This window comes from Anas acuta, chromosome 19 (assembly GCF_963932015.1).
Source record: "Anas acuta chromosome 19, bAnaAcu1.1, whole genome shotgun sequence".
NCBI lineage: Eukaryota > Metazoa > Chordata > Aves > Anseriformes > Anatidae > Anas > Anas acuta.
In genome coordinates this window covers 7089871-7112235 of record NC_088997.1, presented here as the reverse complement: position 1 = coordinate 7112235, position 22365 = coordinate 7089871, and the positions used below count along the sequence as shown (strand labels likewise).

The window sequence follows — 22365 nt, the reverse complement described above, 5'->3', positions numbered from 1 at the left end:
TTCTTTCTATTTTCCTTCATCTGATGTAAAACAGTACATAAAATCATGGCTATCTGGAGATCTGTTTCCCTGTGGGCCATTGCAAGTGTCCCTTGATGGTGCGTATTTGAAAGCTCTCTGTGGAGGTGCACTTACGCCAGGGGTTGGTGTGTCCAGCCCAGCACCAGGTAGATCTCAGTGGGGTTTTTCTCTTTAATTAACTCCAGTTGCATCCTTCTGCACATCTGCATGTCCAAACTGCCCTTTGTGGTGATCTGTAGCTCCTACTCAAGCCCATCCACACCCCAGCGGACAAATCCCAGAGCCCTCCTAATCTGGTGGAAGTTGGATGGGTTGAGTTGGTGCCACCCTTTGGTCGTTGAGCTCTCTGAGATGTGGCTTGGCCATTCCTCCTGTGCATGTAGCTGAACTTGCCTCCCCACATCCAGCCCTACCACAGTGCTTATGTTGTACAGACCAGAACATTTGGGCTTATGAGGCATTTTGCATCAGCAGGGCACAAAGCACCTCTCTATTAAAGAGTTTAGATGCTTGCTGGTGCGGGGTGCATTGAAAGGGTTGCCAGCACTCACCAGCCAGGGCAGGGTGCTCAGCAGCGAAGGACAAAGAAAGAGGAGCGAGCCCCACGAGAGAAGCTGCACTGTTAGCATAGTTTTGGGCACAGCAGTGTGATTTCCAAGACTCTGGGAGGCATTTGTGAGTGTGCATTCATTGCAAGGAGAATTGGTCACCTAACTTACCTGAGAACTTGTAAATGTTCAGCTGTATTTTTTTTCATGAGTCTAATGCCAGTTCTTTTCTGAACTTCATCTTATTTCTCTAGCTCCTTCTGCTTTCTAGAATGGCTAAAAACATATATTTTTTAGTATAAGCACAGAGCTAACCATGTAATTATTGAAAATGCAACATAAAGTTGCAGCTACACCCTGTAATTCTCCAACAATACTCAGAAGCAGATATTTTCAGGTACTTTTAACATTTACTCTGATCCTTCAGCTGGTTATATGTACTTCTATCTTTGACGTATGTTATTCCTGTGCAGAATGGGGACTTTTATTGTTAGTGTTCCCCTAGTAATCTCTGAGTTAGCCAGAGCTGGTTTCCTCCCCTTTCAGTGCAGACACGCATACATCTGCACGCTTTCCTGAAGGCCTTTTCTTTTGATCCCTTCCCCCCGTTCATATAAAATTTCCCTGAGCCGAGACCCAAAATAACGTTTTCCCCAAAGTTAAAACATTTGTAAAACAAACAAACAAAATCCCCCGGGTCATGGTGGAAATCTATAACCAGAACTATAGCAAGCGCTTGCAATCATGAACACACGGACCTACCTACTTCATGTCATTATGTGTGCACACTGGAGGGAGGTTTTTATACTCCCTACAAATAACTGGGGGAGTTTATAACTATAGGGAGGATCATATTTTCCTAAGCCACATTAATTTGCACATTGTAAATAGGCAAGATTCATTCACTTAAAGTAAATCCGCCAAAAATGCTACCTGCGAGAGAGAGTTCAGCTTTCGCGGGTGTTTTCATTTAATTAGTCAGAAGAGGGATGCATTGCGGTGTTGTTCCACAAATGCTTACCTGATTTATTACAGAGATCAAACTTGCACGCTACGGCTGCTAATGTGGAGAGCTGTTGGGGTGTTTTAGGAGATCCCGCAAAGGCAGCGCTCCTGGAGTTAAAATGAGGCAGAAGGTTGGGAACGAGAAATCTGCCTGGAAATGTCAGACCCTGAAAAACAGTAACTTGTCCTGAGTACTGGGTGAGGAGGGCCTGGCTCTCAGGACAATACACCCTGGGTTTTGGTCTACAAACTGGACAGAGTGGGCAGCCCAGTGACCAGGGGAACACAGAAACCCATCCAGTCCCGGTGTGCGACACAAGGATCTCAGGCAGCCTGCCAGGTCTGCTGTTGTCCATTAACTCATCTGTATGAGGAGGTAAAAGCAGGCCCTGAAGTACCAAATGCTCTTTTAAGAGGTTGACGAGAAAGCTCCTGTCCGCATTTGTCTGCTTTCATCTTCCGTACTAATTTGCCGTAAAGGAAACGAGCGGAGCAGGGGATGCTTGGCTGCCTCCCGCGCTGCCGTGCGCGGAGCATCCCCTTCTTGCTGTCCCGCGGTAAGGAGCTGGGGGTTCCACTGCTCTGGCGTGGACCTGAAGCCTGGGCTTGGGACATCACGAGAAGTGGTGCATCAACCCAACCGCCAGATAAATCATGTTTGGGTTCCTGTCGGAATGTCACGGAGCACCCTGTCATTTTGTTTTAGCAACTTGTCCTTCCAAATGCGCAGTTCGCCTTATGGCATGCCAGCAGTAAAAATGTCACTTACAATAATTACTTTTTGGTGAAAATGCTTGCTGACTTCCTACCTTCAAGCTGTTTTTTACACAGTGGGGAGATAATAAGAAATGACTTTATCCTGACTGCTCAAATGAACACTAAATGGAATTTAGGTTATTATTACTGCAGATAGAGGACTCTGTATTGAAATTTAAATAGTGGATCAGATAAACTACAGAGATTTGTCTCTGAAAATTATAGTGGATCTGCTTTTTCAATCCACTTCTCTCTGAAACTTAAGGCAGCTGTTGTCTGCCTGCTGTCTTTAGAATATAATATTTTTCATAATCCGTTTAGAGGCCCCTGAATACCTTCTGTGTTTTGCGTGGTCTTCCCCCAACTTCTCCGTGTACCTTGTTTCCCCCGAGTCTTTTTGCAGCTTACTGGCTCGTGCTAGCACCCACGGTCGGGCAGTTTATTCCTCCTGCAGCTCCTGGGCCACCGAAGTGCAGGGTGCTCCTTGGGGAAGCGGAGGGTGCTGGCAGCAGGAGCTCAGCGCGCTGAGCTTGTGTTGGACACTTGTGAGTTTGGGTGCTCTCATTGCACACCGTTTAATTCCCAAGAGGACATAAAAGGAGCTAAGGCAGGATCTGAGCACAAGTGGCAAACCTGCAGCTCTCCAAACACGTGCAAGAAGTACCTGGGGAACCTGCCCGTGCTGGCAGGCAGCAGCGTGATGCTTCTGGGACTGGGGAAACCGTACCCAGGGCTCTGCAGCACGCTGGTACTAGATGCTGCTGTTGGTAGAGGCTGGTGTCAAGTCATGTAGATGTCTGTGATTTTTAGGGGAGGGTAGCAAGTGTGAGCTGGAAGTTTTTGCGTCTGAGGTGAGCTTCAGTAGGAGGCTCCAGCTATGGGTCTGAGCTGTGATTTTTAGGGGAGGGTAGCAAGCGTGAGCTGGAAGTCTTTGCATCTGAGGTCTGAGCTGTACCGCTCCTTTTTTACATAGGGATGTGGTGAAGTTGCTTCCTGCAGGTGGAAGAGTTCCTCTACATCATCAAAACAGTCCCTCGTGCAGTGTCCTGCAGTTTTGCAGGCTGTAATGAACTGTCTCATGCTCCTCAGGAGCGCAGTGTTGTGCTGGAGGGGAGCCCAGTGCAGCCGGTGGTTGGTTACACCCCGCGGGGACTTTGTCACGTCATGATGGAAGAACATGATGAGACCTTGTTGAGGATTGTGTTGGACAGATGCTGTGCTGGGGGAGGTCTTTTCAGGTAGTTTGTGGGGCAAAGGAGGGATAACGGTAGTCCAAAACCTTCTGCAACCAGTGTTTAAGGAGTTACAGACCCAGGGTCCAGTGCTGGGGGCCTGACCTTAGCACGGGGACAGGATATCTTGCAGTTGGAGAAGAACAAGATAATTTAATACTAAGTTTAGGAAAACTGCCATACCCAATGAACCGAGGCCAGAACTCTGTTTCAGACTGTCTCACATTTTCTAAAACACGATCATGATAGAAACTGAGGAAGGTGTAGAGAGGATGGATGGAACCAAAGCATGATTTGGCTTCATCCATTGCTACAAGGAATGCAAGGCCACAAAGGAATTTCTGCATCCGTATAATTAAGGCAAGGTCAGTTTGTTACAGTTCTCTGCCAGTTTCATGAAATGCTCAGCCAAACCCTGGTCGTACACACCAAATGTTCTATAAAGTCTGTTGACTTTCTTAACTGTCAGGTACTAAAAAGACGGGGGAATGGGCAACCTGTATGGATCGTGTTGGGTTGTGCTGCAGTAGATGGTCTTTCAAGCAGCAATTTTATATAGGAAAAATAGTATTTAAAAAGAAAACAAAATGAGAAGGTATTTGTATAGTGTTGAGTTTGTTTCCATTCATTGATGTATCTTTATTTTAGATGATATGTCCCTCTCTAGGGACGATGACACTTGTCAGTGTCAACCAGTAGTTATTCAAATGTTACCCCAATTTCTTCTTGATCATCAAAAGTCATCGTGTTGACCCATATCTTCATCACATACTTGGGACCTGGCAGACACCATTTTCCCACCAAGTTAGTTTGGAGGGGTTTTGCTGCAGGTCTTTCTCCTGGCCTCTACAAAGTGCAGGGCAGGACTCACTTCTGTGACTACCTGAGGCTTCAGAAAATGAATAAAAAACAAGAAATTCCCAGGTGCTGCAGAGAGTGTGACACCGGTGATACTCTTGATCTCTCTAGCTCTTTACTTCTGTCACCTTATTTTTGAAGCTTTTGGGCTTTTGCTTCAGGTTTTTAACTGCATGCAGGCTGCTGGGATGCAAAATGCAAAGCACCCTTGGTATTGCAAAGTTTATCTGGAATTTATTAAAGTCAATAGTGTGGGATTTGCCAGTTGTGCCTGATGGGATACCCAGAGCCTAACGTAACGCAATTTTACACCCATCTGGACAAAATGACCTCCTCTTCTCTAAATACATGTGTAAACGTTCAGCGAGCATTGCTTACATGCTCACAAGAAATTAGATTGCTCTTAAGTTGGCACTATTTTTCATGTAAGTCTGGGGTTAGAAAAACAGAGCGTTTTAAAAAAAATACGCTTTCACTATTAGTTTCATTGGAAATGTTCAATTGCTACTTCTGAAATCTTAATATCTGTTTTTCAGATGTCCTGAATTTGTTTCTTTGTCCTGTGAGGAACTTGAGAGAAATGAATGCAGACAAATTATTTCATAAAACATATGAAATGACTGTAGATTGACAGTTTAATTTGTAATAGTGAATACATTCAATTTTCCCCTTTGTTCTGTCAGCAATCACTTGTACTCTAAATGTCTATTTAATTTTTTAAGTAGATTAACGGGAAATGTTTGCGTTATTTGATTATTGAATTGACTTTTCCTAATAATGGATCTTTTCCTCCAATATTTATATCATCTCAGAAATGTTTTTCCATAAGGGAAAAGTGCTAAAAATGAGCGGGGAGCATATTTGGAGTTATTTGTAGTTGATGCGCATAATGCCTCGTCTGAAATCGCTGTTCTCTTGCCTTTCGTTGGGAGAAAAAAAAGCAGTTTGTCATCTGTACTGCCTTCCAAAATTAGATTCAGATAATCCTACCTTTTTTTTTTTTTGAGTCAATAAGCAGCAGATTGGTCTTAAAAACAAAATTCAAGTAAGCTCTCGGTGTGTGATATAAAAAATAAATAAGCTAATATGTGAGCACCGTGGAGCATTTCGGTGATAGATTATAATATAGATTACCTCCGTTGTTTACATAATCAGGCTGGGCAGGGAAGGGAGAGGGAGGAGAAAGCATCAGTAAAAGCTTTTGTTGAGTCCTGCGGGGGGGGGAGGTTGTTTTGGTTTGGTTTGGGATTTTTTGTGCTCTCTGTGCGTGCATGTGGTTTACGGGGCTCGGCTGAGGAATTGTATAGGAAATTTGCAGCTGCTCTAGTTACTCGGTAAGATTTGTATAAGCTGGCACAGGGGACAAAATTAGAGGGAACTTGAACGAGTGCCGTGCAGTTTATTAGCCAGGCAGCCATAATTTTGACCTTGCTGTGGGTTAAAGGACACAGACCTGAGAAGAAATCTGTTTATCATGTAGGGAATTCATGCCATCCCTGACAGTGTACAGTGAACAAGATGGATGATCTGCCAAATTGGTCCCTCGCATGGGTGAATCAGGGCAAATTTACAGTACAATTCCTCCGCTGCTCCTGATACAAAAATAACATTTGCTGGGTTTTATATTCAGTTGTATGGTGACCTGGGGTGAGCAGAGAAAAGAAATAGGATTTATAGAATCCTTCTCGCCTTAAAGATTTATATGCACCTTGCTTTCCTTCTATGTCTGCCTATTTTGCATCTTTCATAAAGCGCTAAGAAATAAGTCCAATTGCTTGCTTTGAGAGCAGCTCAGTGTCAGGGAACCTCTCTTAAACTGCAGGATCGGGAGAGCTTCTGTTGCCTTGAACACCACGGTTACACCGTGAGCCCTGCCCCATTTGAACCCTACTTGTAGTTAGGCGGTGTTTTCCTATAGTGCCAAGGATATGCCATCCGTGCTGCGTGAGCTGCATGCTCTGTAAGGACTTGCCTGTTCTCTGGATAGGGCAAAAAGGGGGGATTTGGCTTAGCCGTTACCTTTGTAGGGTTGGCTGCAGAGCGAGCTGCTGCCCAGAAGTGTTGTAGATCTCAGGAAAACACAGTTCTGTGCAGAGACTGGGATTTTCCTGCAGACTGGCCTCATCCTTGCACGATGGTGAACGTTGTAAGCTTCCTCCAGAGATCTCGAGGTGAATCTGCTGATGTATGAATCTGAGATACCTATAATTAACCATGGCAGCTAATGAGATGTAAGGCAGCAAGGAGAAGGAAGCAGTCCCACAAAAATGGAACTGTACATAGAGAAATTGAATGTACTCTTTGTCTTTTTAAGGGAATTGTTCTAAAGCACATTGTTTACATGTGGGTCCTCTAAAAAAATATTTAGACTGTACCCTTAGATGTCTGGATTTTCTGCATAAGCTCGTTGGTACATTCCATGAGAAATAAATGTGAACTTACGAGGGGAAAACAACATTTTGTACAGAACCTATTGTTGGCAAATTAACAGATTCAGAAAGCTTTCTTTCAAAGTGTCAAAATAACAGATTTTGGTGTCTCCTGATCCACTAGCCATCTTTTTGTTGTATTCTCAGACACATTAATTAATACAACATAATTAGAAACTGTATTTTAATCTTGTTATTTCTGGGCAAAGAGAAGTGCAAAAACATGATGCATGTGATAAACAGTATGAAATCAATAGCAGTCTCTAGATGTAAAGTTGTATCAATTGTAGAAAATCCCTTATTGACAGTACCACATAGTGGCTAAGTGAGCTTCTTATAGGTCATAGAAAGAGGCTTAAACCAGTCTATAATGGTTGATTTAAGAGCATCCTTATAGAAAAATGTTGTGGAAAGCAGAACTGTAAGATTTCCTGACCAAGGAAATTCCTTGCAACCTTACAAGCAGTTGCACTTCATTTATTCCTGATTTTTATTTGTATGTTCTTGTCTTTATATGAAAGAAAAGATTACTCAAGATAAAATTAGAAAATAATTCTGTTTTTAAAAGGAGGCTTTTCAGTAACCAAGTCATAAGAAGTAACGTTTTGCATACTTAGGCATTTCTTTAAGTAGGTAGAATATAAATGAGAGGAAAGTTAAATATCCTGCAATCAAAACATTACAATTATGCTAAAGTGGGGACTTTTTTTCTTTTTTTAATTGCAGAAAGCACTCCAAAGACTTCTGCCAGTTGCAGTCCTGCTCCTGAATCTCCTATGAGTTCCAGTGAATCAGTGAAAAGCCTGACTGAGTTGGTACAGCAGCCCTGTCCCACTATAGAGACCAGTAAGGATGGCAAATCCCAAGAATCTAGTGAGCCGCCTGCTTCTGAATCCCAGTCCACAACACCTCTGCCACTGTCAGGCCACTCGGCACTCAGCATTCAAGAACTGGTTGCTATGTCCCCTGAGCTGGATACGTATGGCATTACAAAAAGGGTCAAAGAAGTGCTAACGGACAACAATCTTGGTAAATCGCTTTTTTCTCATTTCTTGACCGAAATAAAATGAAAGTGCTCATGCTTTTATTTCTAAGCTATATTTCAGTAAATACTTACAAGAATATTTGGTTTTGACTCTGGCCTTAGCTTTCACCTTTTAAAAAGATGTTTTTAAAGAGTAAAAAAAAATGCTTTCATATTGTCATACTCTGCTTACCAATATATGATGATACCCTTGCTATCCTTAAGCTCTGATTCTGGCTCACCAGCCAGATATTGCTCCCACTTCCCTAAATGCAGTCCAGCAGGCTGTCAGGATGACCAAAACCCCAAAGCCAGTAAGGTCTCCGCTGGAGAAATGCTGATTTCCCCATGCTTGTAGGTTCAAGGCCTCAGCAGTTCAGGCAGAGGTGAAGTAGAGAAGTGCAGCATGATTGGAAAGGGAGATGCATCACAAGGGAAAATGTAGTGTGCCTGCAGAGCTAGGATGGTAAATTCAGGCTCAGCTGAGGTTTATATGAACCCGTAGGTAGGTGTATGGGGCCATTCAGTTATATTGCTTAGAGATGCGCAAAGCAAAGGCTGCTTTTGCCTGCAGATGAGTTTTTAGGTATCAAATTAAGTGTAATGTTGAGATGGCTGACAATATTTGGAATAGTCAAAGGGAATAACCCGATCTGAGTATGTGAAATCCACGCTTAATGCTGCCACTATGCCTCTAAATCACTAGTTCTTATCTGTTTAACACTTGCTTTCCTCACAAGGCATTGGGAAACTTTTAGGAATCCTTTGAAATTCCTAGGTAGAAGGCAGGAAGGTTGCACCAACGTTACCTATATGTGCATTTGGTGCTGAGCATGGGATTCATCTCACCTGCATTTAGATGTTCGAAGTAGATGTCTGAGCCGATGGAGACAAATCAGTCTCCAGACAGGCCAGTTTCTCACCATGTGCTAGGGATGGGTCCAAAAAGCTAAGTTTAGGTTTAGACTGCTGATATGTATGTGAGAAGAATTTCATCCGTATCATGTTATGACTGTATAAGTAAAAACTCCTTTATTTCAGTACTTAAGGAAGCCCTTTTTTAGCTAGACACAGCATAACAGGTGATACTGTCAGAGATTTTTTAAAGGGGGAAGAATACTGGGGTGGGGGAGGTTGCAAGTTCTCATTTAATATAATTTGGGAAAAAAAAAAAAAAGAGAAAATGGCCCAGATCCTGGGTGTACCCTGTATGAGAGTGTTCCACTGAACCCAGCAGAATTGCTCGTGCACATTGACATAGGCAAACTGTGGTTGCTAGTTCAGTGGACCTAATGTACCGATAAAGCCACAAGTCACGGGAAGGGTTTACAGGTTCAAGCCCCTAGTTTTGAAGCAAAATACTGTTGAGTGCTGTACCTGCTCTGGTGTTCCAGAGAGGTTTGAAAAAAGTATTTTTGTTTACATTTGCTTTGATGCCATTTTTACTTAGTCTTTTTTATTTCCCATGATTTTTGTTTTCCTACAGTGTGGCTGACAAGCCTAAAAAGCAGCAGAAGAGCCAGGAAATGTGCCCCAAACTCTGCATTAGGTGTGGAACCAGTTTCAATGTCTCCTTTTGCGCCCTCAGTGTGCTAGTGCACCAGGCTGGCTTGGTGCACAGGTTTCTCTGTCTTAGGCCACAGGGCCTTGTGAACCTGTCTTAGGCAACTGCTGGTGGCTCCCTTCAGACACCATCGGCCAGTAAAGACCACGATTGTGTGAAACTATTCCAGGTGGCTCGGCAAACCAGGCTTGGGTTTGGCGGGTCTCTCCTCCCGTGCTTTTAAGCGTTCATTCAGCAGTCACCATTTTAGCAAATGATGCTGGCAGCATTAACGCTGAGTTGTTGCTAGTGTTCCTACCCCCAAACGTCATATTAGCAGTGATTCCCCGTTGAGCAACACACAAGCTGGATACAGAGGGAAGCGAATGCAGTGAGCTGTTGAAAGATTGCAGTTTGGGGGGTTTTGCAGGAAGGGCTGGGACTAACCATGAAAGCAGCATAATTTGCAAGAAGTTTCCTCCATGAGCCGCTACATCAGTGGGAACAGGTGTGAAGAACATGAGGCAAAAAGATGGGGAGAATTAACAGGAGTTTTAGGAAGCCTGTGCTTAAAAATATTTAAGTTATTAATAACACTGATGAAGATGGAGTGCGATACATCTGCTACCCCGAGAATGATTTCTAACACATTCTCCATTGGCTTGAGAGTCTTTCAGGTGTTTTATCCTGCCCTGCTGTATCCTAGGATAAGATAAATGACACAAACATCTTTAGCTTGTTCCTTAATGCCTAAAGAACGTGATGTTATCTCCTTCCTTGGATTTTTAATTCCTGGGCTGTAATTCGAAGGTCATTTCCTTCAGCAGCCTTGCTAGTACCTGCTCCAGGCTGCTTATTTCCGCCCCCTTTGTGCATGAGTGCCAGTATTCCTGTCTGTATGGCTGCACAGTAAGCCAGACCAGCTGCTCTGGGTCAAAGCTGCCCATTTTACTGGTGGTGGGTTGGTTTGACCCGGGTCAGGTCCCCACTCCCATTTTCACGGCCGGTTGCAGGGCCTGGCACTGCGCCGCGGCTGTCAGAGCTCTGCTCACCCCGCTGCGGCCGGGGCGCAGCCAGAGGACAAAAAGTGGGGGCAGCACTGAAGGAAAGTTATGTAGTAAGGCAAATTAAAATGCTTTTATAGAAGCAGTCCTAGCTCAAAAGTAGCTGGCCGTTTTAAAGGGAAATGGATAAGGTCTTACCCATCTTTTTAAACATAAAGAGAAATGAGGAGGCAGTAGGTTAACAATACAGAGGCTCTGAAGGTGGCCCTGAATTGCTTCTGACTTCTGATTTTCCTGGTATTGAGGGAAGTTGAAAATCACTTATTACGTAGGAACTTAAGTAAATTCTGATGTTAGGTTTTTGTTCAGTCTGCAAGAACTATTTTCAGGGTTAGTTCCAGTGCTTGTTAGCGGACTCGCTTGCTAACCCCGTCCTTGCTTCCCCCCTCCACCTTTCATAATCTCAGCTGCTTCCTCCAAAAGCTTTGCAGAGCCACCTCCCCCTCTCATCCGCATGGGGTGTTCTGCATGGGCGCCTGCTGTTAACTGAGCCCCCCATCCCTCATCTCCCTGTGCAGGCAAAAAAAATCACGAGGCCAGAAGTTTTGTGGGGTATTCAAAGAGGAGGAGATTTATGGAGTCAGGCACTTGGGAGGGGGCTACAGAGCCGGTATTTTCCACGTCCTGTTTGTGTCAGGAGCAGATGAGGCTGTGTAGGGAAGAGCTGATGGTGCCAGCGTGTCCTGCACTGCTGCAGGAGGACAAGCCCCCAGGCATCTGCACTGACCCCTCAGGATCTGTTTGCTGCCACTGGCTAACACTGCTGGCACTGCCAGGACGTGAAGGAAAAGCTTTCTGCTTTGTGTTGGGGTGAGGGCATTCAGAAGCCGAGGATCAGACACAAGACCCTGAGGCCTAAACATGGTTGGGATGGGAAGATCTTTGGGTTACCTTGAAAATACATGAGAGCTGCACTGCCATCAGAAATCACCAGTGGTGACTCAGATGACTTCAGGCTTTGTCTTGTTACAAAAGCTGTTGCATATCAAGGCAGTTTAGCTTAGGAACAAAAGTGAAGTAAAGGTTTGTAGGAAACCAGCTGTATGGTTGGGTTTGAGCTGCAGAGGCGTTTTCCACAGTCCTCAGTAACTGAGATCTTAACCATATAAACCTAGCGTTATTAATGCACTTACAAATGCTGTGCATTGAAAAGCATTTTTAGTTTTTACCCTGCCAGACAATAGCATTGTGAAAGAAATAAAATTAATTATTAACTAGAAGTACTGTAGAGGCTATAAAAACTGGAAAAGCTGTTATATTGTAAAATGTGATTATCTGCACTTGCTAAAACACCGATAGAACACCACAGATAGTACAGCACAGAAAATATTTACACATGTCTTTGAGGACACTTAAATGACTATTGCTGAATGGGGGTTGCATTGGTTTTGGTTCGTTGATTGCTTGAAATGTTTGGATTGCCCTGCTGGAACGAAGCTGTTGCAGTACCCTCCTGCACAAGAGCTAAGTAGCCTCACTGCTCTCACTAGTTGCCTGCTTAGCTGCAAGTTTGGTTTATTTTTAATCTCATTAATTTTAACTTCATGCACACTGTTTCCACTGTAAGGTCCTGATCCTTAAAGGTGTTGAGCTCCCCTCTTTGCCACAGTCAGATCCTAAGGATTAAACTAAAGCTCAATATTTACACCTTTAGTGGGTGGGGAGAGCTTTTATTCTTCTAAATGTTTCTTTTGGGTTTTCAAGCAATTTTGAAGTAAGAATAATTGATGAATGATCTCGTAGATATGTTCTGTCTTTTTAGTTTGCCTTGTTTCTTAGCTGAATGAATTCATGCCATTTTCAATTTCATATTAGGTCAGCGTTTGTTTGGGGAGACAATCCTAGGGCTAACACAAGGCTCTGTCTCAGACCTTCTGGCTCGCCCAAAGCCCTGGCACAAGCTGAGTTTGAAGGGACGAGAACCCTTTGTCCGCATGCAGCTGTGGCTGAACGATCCCAACAACGTGGAGAAGCTGATGGATATGAAACGAATGGAGAAAAAAGGTAACTTGGATCTGACTGCTGACTCATGTTTTCCATTATTTCAAAGATGACTGTGTCTTTTATAATTCTCCATAAAGAGTATAGAGGCAGCATTGATCCAGTATTATGAAGGTTATTCAAACAGACTTCATAACAGCTTTTTCTTAGTTTTATTTGATGCTAGCTCAAGCAGATACATCTCAAAAAAAAAAAAAAATTACACACAAAAACCCTGAATATTCACCAGCTGTCATGAAATCATTGCTATATTCTCCTGTAGATTAATTACTGAGGCCCTGGTGTATCACTGATAACTTGCCTTACCAAATGAGAAATGTGAGTTTGGGAGCTGGCTTTGGGTTATTAGTTAATGGTGCTGCAGCTGGTCACAGATGTTGGGCTGAAGGAGCTGTGTGTTGATTCCTGAGAGATCTTCTTGCCAGTCCTGCATGGATGGTTACTAAGAGGCAAGAAAAATGCAGCACTTATGAAAGGGTATTTGAGAATAATTCAGTCTATAGCCTTCATAGGGTTGGGGAAGGTGATTTTATTCAGACACACTTGTGTAAAATGGCCGTGTCATGAACATGCATGAGAGGTTTACGTTATTTCAGGTATCTTAGGAGGGAGCCTATCCTGATAATCTTAGCCTATTCTCTATATTTTAAGTTGATTACTAAAAAACAGTGGTTATTCAGAGCCCTGGTTTTAGTGTGTATGTGTGATTTTACGAGAGGCTCATAGACTGCCATTATCAGCAGTTAACTAATTAATGATATATACATCTCTCAAGCTATCCCTTAATGATATTAGTACAGACAGCATTAATCGTGTGCACTGAAAGCACTGCTGTTGACTGATGTCCTGAAAGCATTAACACATTTGATCAAGAACTTTGTGATTATATTAAAAATTACAGCGAGGGAGCTTCTGGGAAAACTGTGGTCTTGCATGCTTTTAAGAATATAATCAAATCCTTGTTCTGGTAGCCCATGTAACACCATGCAGTGCGGGATCTTATCTCAGATTGTGTGTGATCTGCCACTGGGAGCACGAGCCACTGGGGTTTCCCACTTACAATTGTAAACCAAGGGGAGCCATGATGGTGTTTGGCTGTATTAGAAATACAGCAGAAATAAAATTGTCAACTAGCGGGATTTTTATAGCCTCAAAGAGAATATCACCCATAATGCAGGAAAATAAAATAAAAATAATTTAAAAGTAGTACTGACAATATCCTTTCAAAACTGTTTTCTAAACTGGATTCTTATCAAATACTGTGCAATACATATGCTGTGTAGATGGCACCTGAATAGAGATAAGGCTATAAATCATTTGAGTCTCTGCACTGAGCGCCTCAACTGTGCAAGAGCTGTCCTCATGGCAGAGCACTCCAAACTGAATTCAGCCCTGTATTTTCAGCAAAATCCTTTCATGCCGGTAAGGATCCTGTGATGTAACCTTTTAAATTGCACTAGAGCCACATAAAGAATTCAACTTTCCCTTAAGCTAATGGCAACTAGAGGACAATGCAGCTGTATCTGCTACCAGTACAGCGTTATTATCAATTATTTCTCTGCCTCTGTTTATTGAGAGAGTAGATTGATAATTATGATGCAGGTGAGCTGCATATATCTTTTTTTTTTCCCTTTCTGACAGTTCAAAGTTTATGCTATAAATGCCCTTTTAAGAGATTTCATGTTCATTAATGAACCTCTTTGGAGGAAGCCAGGGGTTCCCGCTCAGTAGGCTGAGACACTCTGCACCACTTTTTCTGCCGAGGAGGAGTTCATTCCTCTTCCTTATAACCTCCCGGTGTGTGTGCTGCTGGTAACGTCACACTCCTCACTGAACAGTACTGAAGCCTGCTGTCAGGAGAAAATTTAATTCCCTTTATTTCCCCATTATTTCACTTTTTAATAATCTTGTTCAATACTGCATAAGATAAAAACTGCATTAGAAGGGGCTCTGCTTTACCTCAGTGGGCAGCCACTAGTTCTGCAGCGGTGTCTGCATCATCTGTAGCTGAGCCCATGCTGGGGAGGCTTCCCAGAGGGACACAGCGATGCTGGGCTGGCAACAGCAGGGGGAAAAGAAGAGGTAGCAAGGCTTCAAAGAGAGCTGGCCTTGACAAGTTGGTGTCAGACACACATCCAGACGTTTGCCCACATTACATTGGTCGTTTTTTCTATAGGTCTCCTGAGACGTGGAGACCCATCACACACAAAAATCAAACGTCTCCAAATATCAAGTGTGTTTGCAACTCGGATTCCAGTTTGAGCCTCGCTGTCACTGAAAATGTGCTGAATGATCTCCTTATGTTGTCTACATGCAGCACATATGTTTAAAATAAGAATTAGAAAGGAAAAGCTTTTATAAAGTTTCCAGAGAGAGACATTAAAGCCTGGAGCTTAGGTACTAGTTCAGCACATGGCCACATGCCAGGATTGTGCCTTTGGCCCAGCAGAAATTTGTTCTAATAATACATTATCCTCCAGGAAAACAATTGGCCATGACATAACAGCAGGACTTTATTTTTATGTTAAGGAAGTATGTACATTTGTATGGTTTGTTCCATTCACACGAGAGATCCAAATAAGTCCTTGCACCTTTTGTGAGGTTACAAAAGCAGAGGTAGGCACAGGGCACAAAATTCCTCCCAAGCTATCGCAGCTACATGCTGCCTTTAGGAGTCTAAAGCTGGGAGCTCTGAGCTGCCAGAAATGCCATCCTTTGGAGGGCAGAGAAAGGAGAGATTCAGAGCATCCCGATGCATGGGTGTCTGGTGTTAACTCAGTCGCCTGACCAAATTCCAGAAACTCCAGTTAGAGATAGCCTAAACACGTTTTACATCTTCCACCCAAGGCTCTGTTTAGTTTCAGGGACTCCTTGAAGTTGCTGCACGTTGCTGAAGGGGTAGATGTTGTCTGCCAGCCCTCTTGGTTGTTTTGCCAAAATAGACAAGGGAACCTTGTGTATTGCCAGCTTATCAATGCAAGTTTGAAATAACACCCAAGAGTCTTTGAAATGAAAGGCTTTATATAAATGTGAGCTTATATTACTGGAACAATTAATTCTGTGGTTGAATGTTGTAACAATTCCTTGAATGCTGCAAAAATGAAGCCAATAGGTCACCTTGAAATAATTCGTTTACCTGTAATCACGTCACAGTTCTAATCTGCTTTGAACAGCTTAAATAGGTGATCTGTTAAATGAAGTTTATTTTTTTTTTTAATGGAAGCTAAAACTTTGCTTTTTATAGTTATTTCAAACACATGCAGGACTGTATCGTGGCAGAGTGATGGATCACGAGCAACTTGCGCTCTGTTCCATATCAGTGATCTTACACAGTAGGCAATCCACAGGTAATCTGTCATATTCAGGAAAAACAAAATGAGGGCCATGCAGATACCCCCCAAAGGTTACAGAGCATGTTCAAAATTCAGTTCAACAATAGTAAGACACTGCGTAAAAAGGTCCCACTGGACATAACACGACGTAGAGGACAGGATGCTGAAACCCACAGGAGACAGAAGACATGGCCAGACCTGTAGGGAGCTCTGCCAGAAGAAGTTGGCTTGCATGAGCAAGGCTTTCAGTATTGCAGTTTGTTTGATTGCATTGGATTTTTCTTCTTTGTGCACCCGCAGCCTAAAGGCAGAGCTGTGGAGAGAGAGAAATTTATTTTTTTGAAGAATTCAGTTGCTGGCCGGTGTGACCTGCCCCACATTGCTCCCTGGCTCCAATCAGAGCTCCTGGCTGCTGGAGATTTAGTGCCTGCTTGATTGATGTCAGGCTGGTGTAATCTGGAACATAATAGGCAAGGTTATCAAATTGCAGCTCTTGAATACCTAAACTCTTAAAAATCTAGAAGGTATTTAACAGGCTATTAAATATTTTATTGACAAGATTCATCCATATTTGCTGTTTTCAGCCCCCTCATTAGCAATGCTTGTGCGTGATGCTGCCAGGTGCAGTAAATCCCACCTCCCTTCGCACAGTGTAAATCAATCACGTCAGTGACAGCGTTTGCTGGGACTCTTTCCTTGCAGAATTTTGCCAGGATAATTCAGTCCCTGCTGGGGAGGAGGAGGGTCAGCGGTGGTATCGCAGGCTGCTGCCGTCAGCCTCCCTGAGCTGCGGTAGTGCAGCGAGAGATGTCCTCAAAGTACAGGCATTTGGGAAAGAGCCTTGTATAGGGGAGGAGGATTTTGTGGGCTGTTTTTTCTTTCATAACCTGTCACCTGCTATAGTGAAGATCTGTAAGAAAAAGCATCAAACGCCTGATGGGTTTGTTCAGCCCGGTGCTGGGATGGCCGGGCTCTGGGCGCCATCGTGTGTTGGAGATGGAGCTGTGGCTGCCTTCAACCTCCAGAGACGTATTTTTAATTCCGAGACCTTAAGTGTCAGGGAGACCTTAGCCTACACCTGAAGTGTTTAACAAGCACAACCATTTAAGCCTAAATGAAGGGTAACTGTCCTAATCAGGTGCTTATGTGGCAGTTCACCACCCTTGAAAAAGTGAATTTAAAATCAGTCCTGCTAACTGAACCCTGTTACTCATGTCCCATATTCATAGAAAAAGCAGAAAACTCTGACAGGTTTCCAGTCAATTTACCTCCTTTTCTTTCCCTTCTTCTTTTTTTGTCTCTTGCATCCTCCCCGTGTTTGCTTTGCTCTGATCTCTGATGATGCCCCTTCCCTTCTGTTTTCCCTGAATAGCCCATCCATGCATTTACAGCCTGTCATCTTCGCATTTATTCCACAGCTCATATATTCATTGATTTTGCATTTGTATTCAGCTGGGGCTGATCTGATGCACTTCTCTTTCAGCTTACATGAAACGGCGACACAGCTCCGTTAGTGACAGTCAGTCTTGTGAGTCCTCATCTGCTGGCATAGACTACAGCCAGGGGGCCAGCCCGCAGCCGCAGCATCAGCTGAAGAAGCCCCGGGTGGTGCTGGCACCAGAAGAGAAGGAAGCTCTGAAACGAGCCTACCAGCAAAAGCCATACCCATCACCAAAAACCATTGAGGAACTGGCTACGCAGCTCAACTTGAAAACCAGCACCGTGATCAACTGGTTCCACAATTACAGGTACGAGATCTCCCAGGAGCCCTACTCATAAAGTATTTATTTTATTTGCTTTGGCAGGGTGCTACTTTCCTTCAGCAGAGTGTGTCTGCTTCTGCTAGTGCTGAGCAGTTGTACAAAATGAACAGTTTTGACAGCAGGGAGGTTCTAACTAACAGCAATGCTAATGCTCCAGACTAATTTTAAGTCATCCCTGAGGAATAGCAATATTCACATACTGATGTAAGAAGTGCTTTTAAACACAAGTCTTGCTTTTGGGGTGGGCGTTGATCTAGAGATGTCCACTGCTGTGTTGAATATTTATAAATCCCATTGCTATAAGCAAGACTGGTCTTTTTTACTTGCATATACAGATACACACAGACACACACTCATGTGTATATATATACATATAGGTGTGTGTTGTGCTTCTTATGTCTGGGTCACTTGGCAGAGATTGCTTCAAACTGTCCTCTGCTGGATGGTATCAGAATTGCACTGGTTTTATTGTACGTTTTTCTAGCATAAGAGCAAAAAGAGGATTTTTCTTCTAGGTCTTGGGTCACTGAGCTCTGAAAATAGGCACAATGTGTGCGGTATTTCTGGGAAGCTTGCACAGCCATGAAGGACAGAGAACCGATAACCCTGAAGTCAGATGTTGCCACAGATTTATTTTGTTATTATGATTAAATCATTGAGTCCCACTGAAACGAAATAAGATGTTGGTCTGTTTAGTTCCTTTTTCATATTAGAGGGAACCTTCTCAACATCTGAACAGATGAAGTAGGTTTTGGCCTAGAGACACCAATAAAAAGAAACAATGCTGGAATGGCATGTGAGACTTAGAAGGATTTGAATAAACATATTTTCAGCTGTACTTGGTATTGGGAATCTTAATTAGTTCAGCAGACTTTTTTCCACAAAATTTGTTCTAATGAATATTAAACAGGTACAGTTAAGATACCAGGTTTAATGCCATTCTGCTCCTTCACTCAGAGCCAGTAATGTTCCTAATTATTCTTACAGCAGCTTGCTAAACTTGTTTGTTTTCAGAAAACTGCTAACATTTAACGGGTATTTTCTGCTTTAGCCCTTCTCAGCTTTTCACGGGGAAGTTGCTGAAGCAGAAGAAGAATAGTTTAATGAGATATCTCAGAAATATTATGTACAATAGTAAAATAATGTTTATAGTAAACAATATAAAATTTAAAAATTATAACCAACGAGTAATCATATTTACACTGAATTTCATTGACTTGAATTCGCTACAGATGCAGCCTCTTTCACTGCTCAGAGTTCTCCAAACACAGGCCTCTATTCCAATTCCCACTTCTAGGCAATTATACACAAGTTGGAGGAATGCCTATGAAAATATGTTCGCTTGGGCCTGACAGCAAAATGTGCTGTTCTCACTTACGCAGACGAGTGCGGGAGCACTGGTGGCATGTGTCATCTTCCTCATTATCATGAGATCTCCTGCTCAGGCGTGCTGTGAGAAAGCGTGACAAGTCATGATTGATCAGCGTGTTTAGCCACACCAAGCTATACGTTAATGTAGACTAGGTGCTGACAGTTGTATACAAAATAAAAATCATATAAACAAGGTGCTATAAGCTTTTGGGTAGCACCAGCTTCACAGCACTGAGTGACCTGGACCTGCTCCCAGATGTGCTTCTGCTGAGTCTCTCGGCCTTTAAAGGGATGGCGTAAACCTGTTTGGAGCAGCACTGAAAACCAAACCACTTGCCTGTTCTGTTCCTTTGTACAGTAACTTTCTTAACTTTTGTGCATGAAGTACTCTTAAATCATTTGCAGGACATGGCAAAAGAGTTACGAGCTCTGCTAGGGGAACAGGGTCAGACTGCTCTGCAGCTCAAGTGTTGTACATAATGGGTAGTCTTTCCCCTCTTCATCTTCTTCAGGCCACACTATTTTAGTTCTCTTTTATATTCTTACCTCAACCATTGCTCTTCCAAACCGAAGACTCTTTATACTCAGACCATGTAGCTGTACTGTAATACTAGTTTTTCTTTAAAGAAGCTTTACATGAGGGAGGGACAGATTTGGACATGTTAGTCTTCCATTCTCTTGGGAATCCTGTTACAGTGATGCTTTTGTTTCGGGATTCAGCCCAAACCTCACTTTCCAAGGAACGTTGCTACAGCACAATCTAGCTTTACATCTACCAGATGGGAAGTCAGCAAGAGCATTTATCTGCCACAGTAGAAGAAACTTCAAAAAAGTCCTCAGCAGGCAAAGAAGTAATTCACTTCAGAATATAAATAGGTATAAAGGATTTTGCTGCATTTGCAAACTTCTCCCAGTCTTTTACTTTGCATCCGTAGCAATTGTAGAGCTCTGGAAACAACAAACGTAAGAATAAACCTTGAATTAATACTTGCGTTAGTGAAGCACTTACAGGACACACCAGTCTGATGCTCCATTGTCTTAGGAACTGCACAGAAGAGTGAGTAGGAAATAGGAATTTCAAGCCAACTTCACATGGTGAAACTGGCACAGAGATTCAGTAAGGTCATGGGGATGATACTACAGGAGCGTCAGGAATTAAAATCAACTTTCTTGAATTGTAATCTAGTGCTCTTGGATCCTAAATTCTGTTGCTCTTACTATGGGCATATTTTTCAGTGAACTGTAGGATTGTGCTTGGTTGGATAAGTTCCTGGAGTTGTGTAAAGGCTTCTACAGGGAATTTCAAATCTCTGATATTTTGAGTTACACTGATAAATGCCAACAGGATGTGTTGGTGTTGAGGCCAACACCTTCCACGGATAGGAATGCTCTCAAATTTCCTAGCTGCTGTCACCAGTTCTTTACAATAGAGACCTAATCGTCTAATTAGTCAGGAGCCAGATTAGATTTCAGAAGAAATGGGTTGGATGTGAATTACAGGGATTTCCACAGACACTGAACTTATACATATATAACACTATAGGGCAGTGATCAGTTATTCAATGAGCATGTCATCATTCAGTATCGTGATGGAGCTGAGCTATTTTAAATGCTATGCAGGCATGAAGCTCTTACCTGTTTCCCTGTTTCCTCTCCTGACTTGGTGCATGTTACAGAAGCAGCATGTTCTGTATCAGCATCCATGCAGGGAGATTATAGGCATGTATACAGCCTGATAATCCAGGATGCATGCAACTAATGGTAATAGCAAATTAATGCTAGCACCTGTGGTCTGCTGTTAGGTGTATAATATTCTCCTAGGGAAAATTACAGACCCCCTAAATCCTTCAAAAGTGGAGAGTCAGCAAGTACTGCTGAAATAGTCTTGCATTTCAAGCAAGTCAATAATATCATTAGCTTCAAAAGCAGTATTCAGATGGTGTTTTGCATTCATCACATTTTTTTCCATTGTGTGCTGTCTTCTGTAGCAAGATCAGGGATAAATGAAAAATTCTTACCAGCCATCTGTGTTGGGACGGTGTTTCACTTGTCATCTGCAAGACCCTTAGCAATTCTTCCTGCTTAAAACCAAAAGTGTTGCTTCCACTCTGACAGAAGTTCTGCTAAACTCTCCCTTTGTAGTCTCATCCTTGATCACAGGTCTTTGAGGCTGCAGACTGGGACCTGAACAGTGTTCGTAAGCTTTTACGGCTTATGGGGTGCTACAGAGAAAGAGTTGACTAGACCCTAAGATGTTTTTTCATAAACTGTTCAGTTGTGCTTGTGAGGATCATGGAAAATCCTAAGCAGAGAAGGAAGAAGGAAGGACCTAAGTTAAATGGCATGGGCAGTGCATTTATGGGATTATTACATGCTTCCAGAAACAGGAGGCACAAGGTGAAACACCAAGTAGTTTTAGCCACACATGGAGTGTATTAATTCCCTTGAAATGCACTGCTTGCCTTGTCACTATTCATGTTCTGAAATCGATTTTTTAAATAAAAAATAAGGCAGAAGTCAGAGTAGCTTCTAGACTGACAACCTGTCAAAAGGCAGTGCTTCCCCGGAGGGGTTTCACAACGATGAACTTTCTTTCATCTTGGTTTCTCCTTGGTGGCTGTTTTTTCTCGATTTTTCTTTTCCTTGTTTCTTTTTTGTTTAAAGAGATTGTGGTTCATTTTTTAGTGAAGTCCGGATTCCTTTTCATTTATAAGCTATTTTCCACTGGATCTACTAGAAATGTATTCATATTTTTTAAAATCATCCCTTCTGTGGTCCAGTGTATTGTAAAGTTTCATGTTCCTGATGTCAGACATCCTGTGGGAATAGGAGACTGCAGAGCCTTTCATCTCTGTCCATGAAACCAAGTCCAGAGCTGTAAAAATTCAGCATAAAATTATGAATGTTACTTCATTTGAAATCATAAAGGAAAAACACTCTCTCATTTGGTTTTCGCAAATCATATTATTACGAATTGATTATCCACATAAAGTTTATATTTTTGCTTTGTTCCATAATGTCTGCTCTGGTTATTAAAACGGGTGGTCATTACCATTACCAAGTATGCTGGTTAAGGTCAGACGGGTCACTCTCAAAAACTAAGCACTGAACAGGTTACCAGAAACGGTATTCTGCTGAAAGTCCTGGGTTTGACCAACCTTCCTCCCACCGTGTTTTGGAGGAGTCCAAGTTTTGCAGCCTGGGTCCTTCCATGCACAGCAGGCTTAGAAGTGGGTGTGTGGCCGGGGAGAACAAAATTAAGAGCATCTTGACAATATTTCACATTCTTCCAAACGCTTTTTGCGCCAGTCCTTTGAATTGGAGCATGTGAGCTCTTCCACCACCCCAGCTTGTTGCAGCTGTCCTGTAGCCAAGGCAAACTGGCTTCTTAGGGAAGGGCGTTGCAAGTTTTTGGTGT

General features: G+C 42.8%; 1 protein-coding gene across 10 annotated transcripts in view; it reads left to right on the top strand.

The window, feature by feature from the left end:
• CUX1 (cut like homeobox 1) overlaps nucleotides 1–22365 on the top strand; it is a 268204-nt gene that overhangs the window by 215679 nt on the left and 30160 nt on the right. For 6 of the 10 annotated variants that reach the window (XM_068656095.1, XM_068656092.1, XM_068656094.1 and 3 more), the window contains 4 exons: nucleotides 7576–7878; nucleotides 9360–9422; nucleotides 12296–12484; nucleotides 17297–17561. The exons of 1 other annotated variant lie outside the window; for it this stretch is intronic. In XM_068656095.1, the coding sequence (XP_068512196.1) occupies nucleotides 7576–7878; nucleotides 9360–9422; nucleotides 12296–12484; nucleotides 17297–17561 (820 nt within the window). The remainder of the gene's footprint in view (nucleotides 1–7575; nucleotides 7879–9359; nucleotides 9423–12295; nucleotides 12485–17296; nucleotides 17562–22365) is intronic. 3 more of the 10 variants (XM_068656097.1, XM_068656093.1, XM_068656088.1) reach the window with 1 other exon arrangement.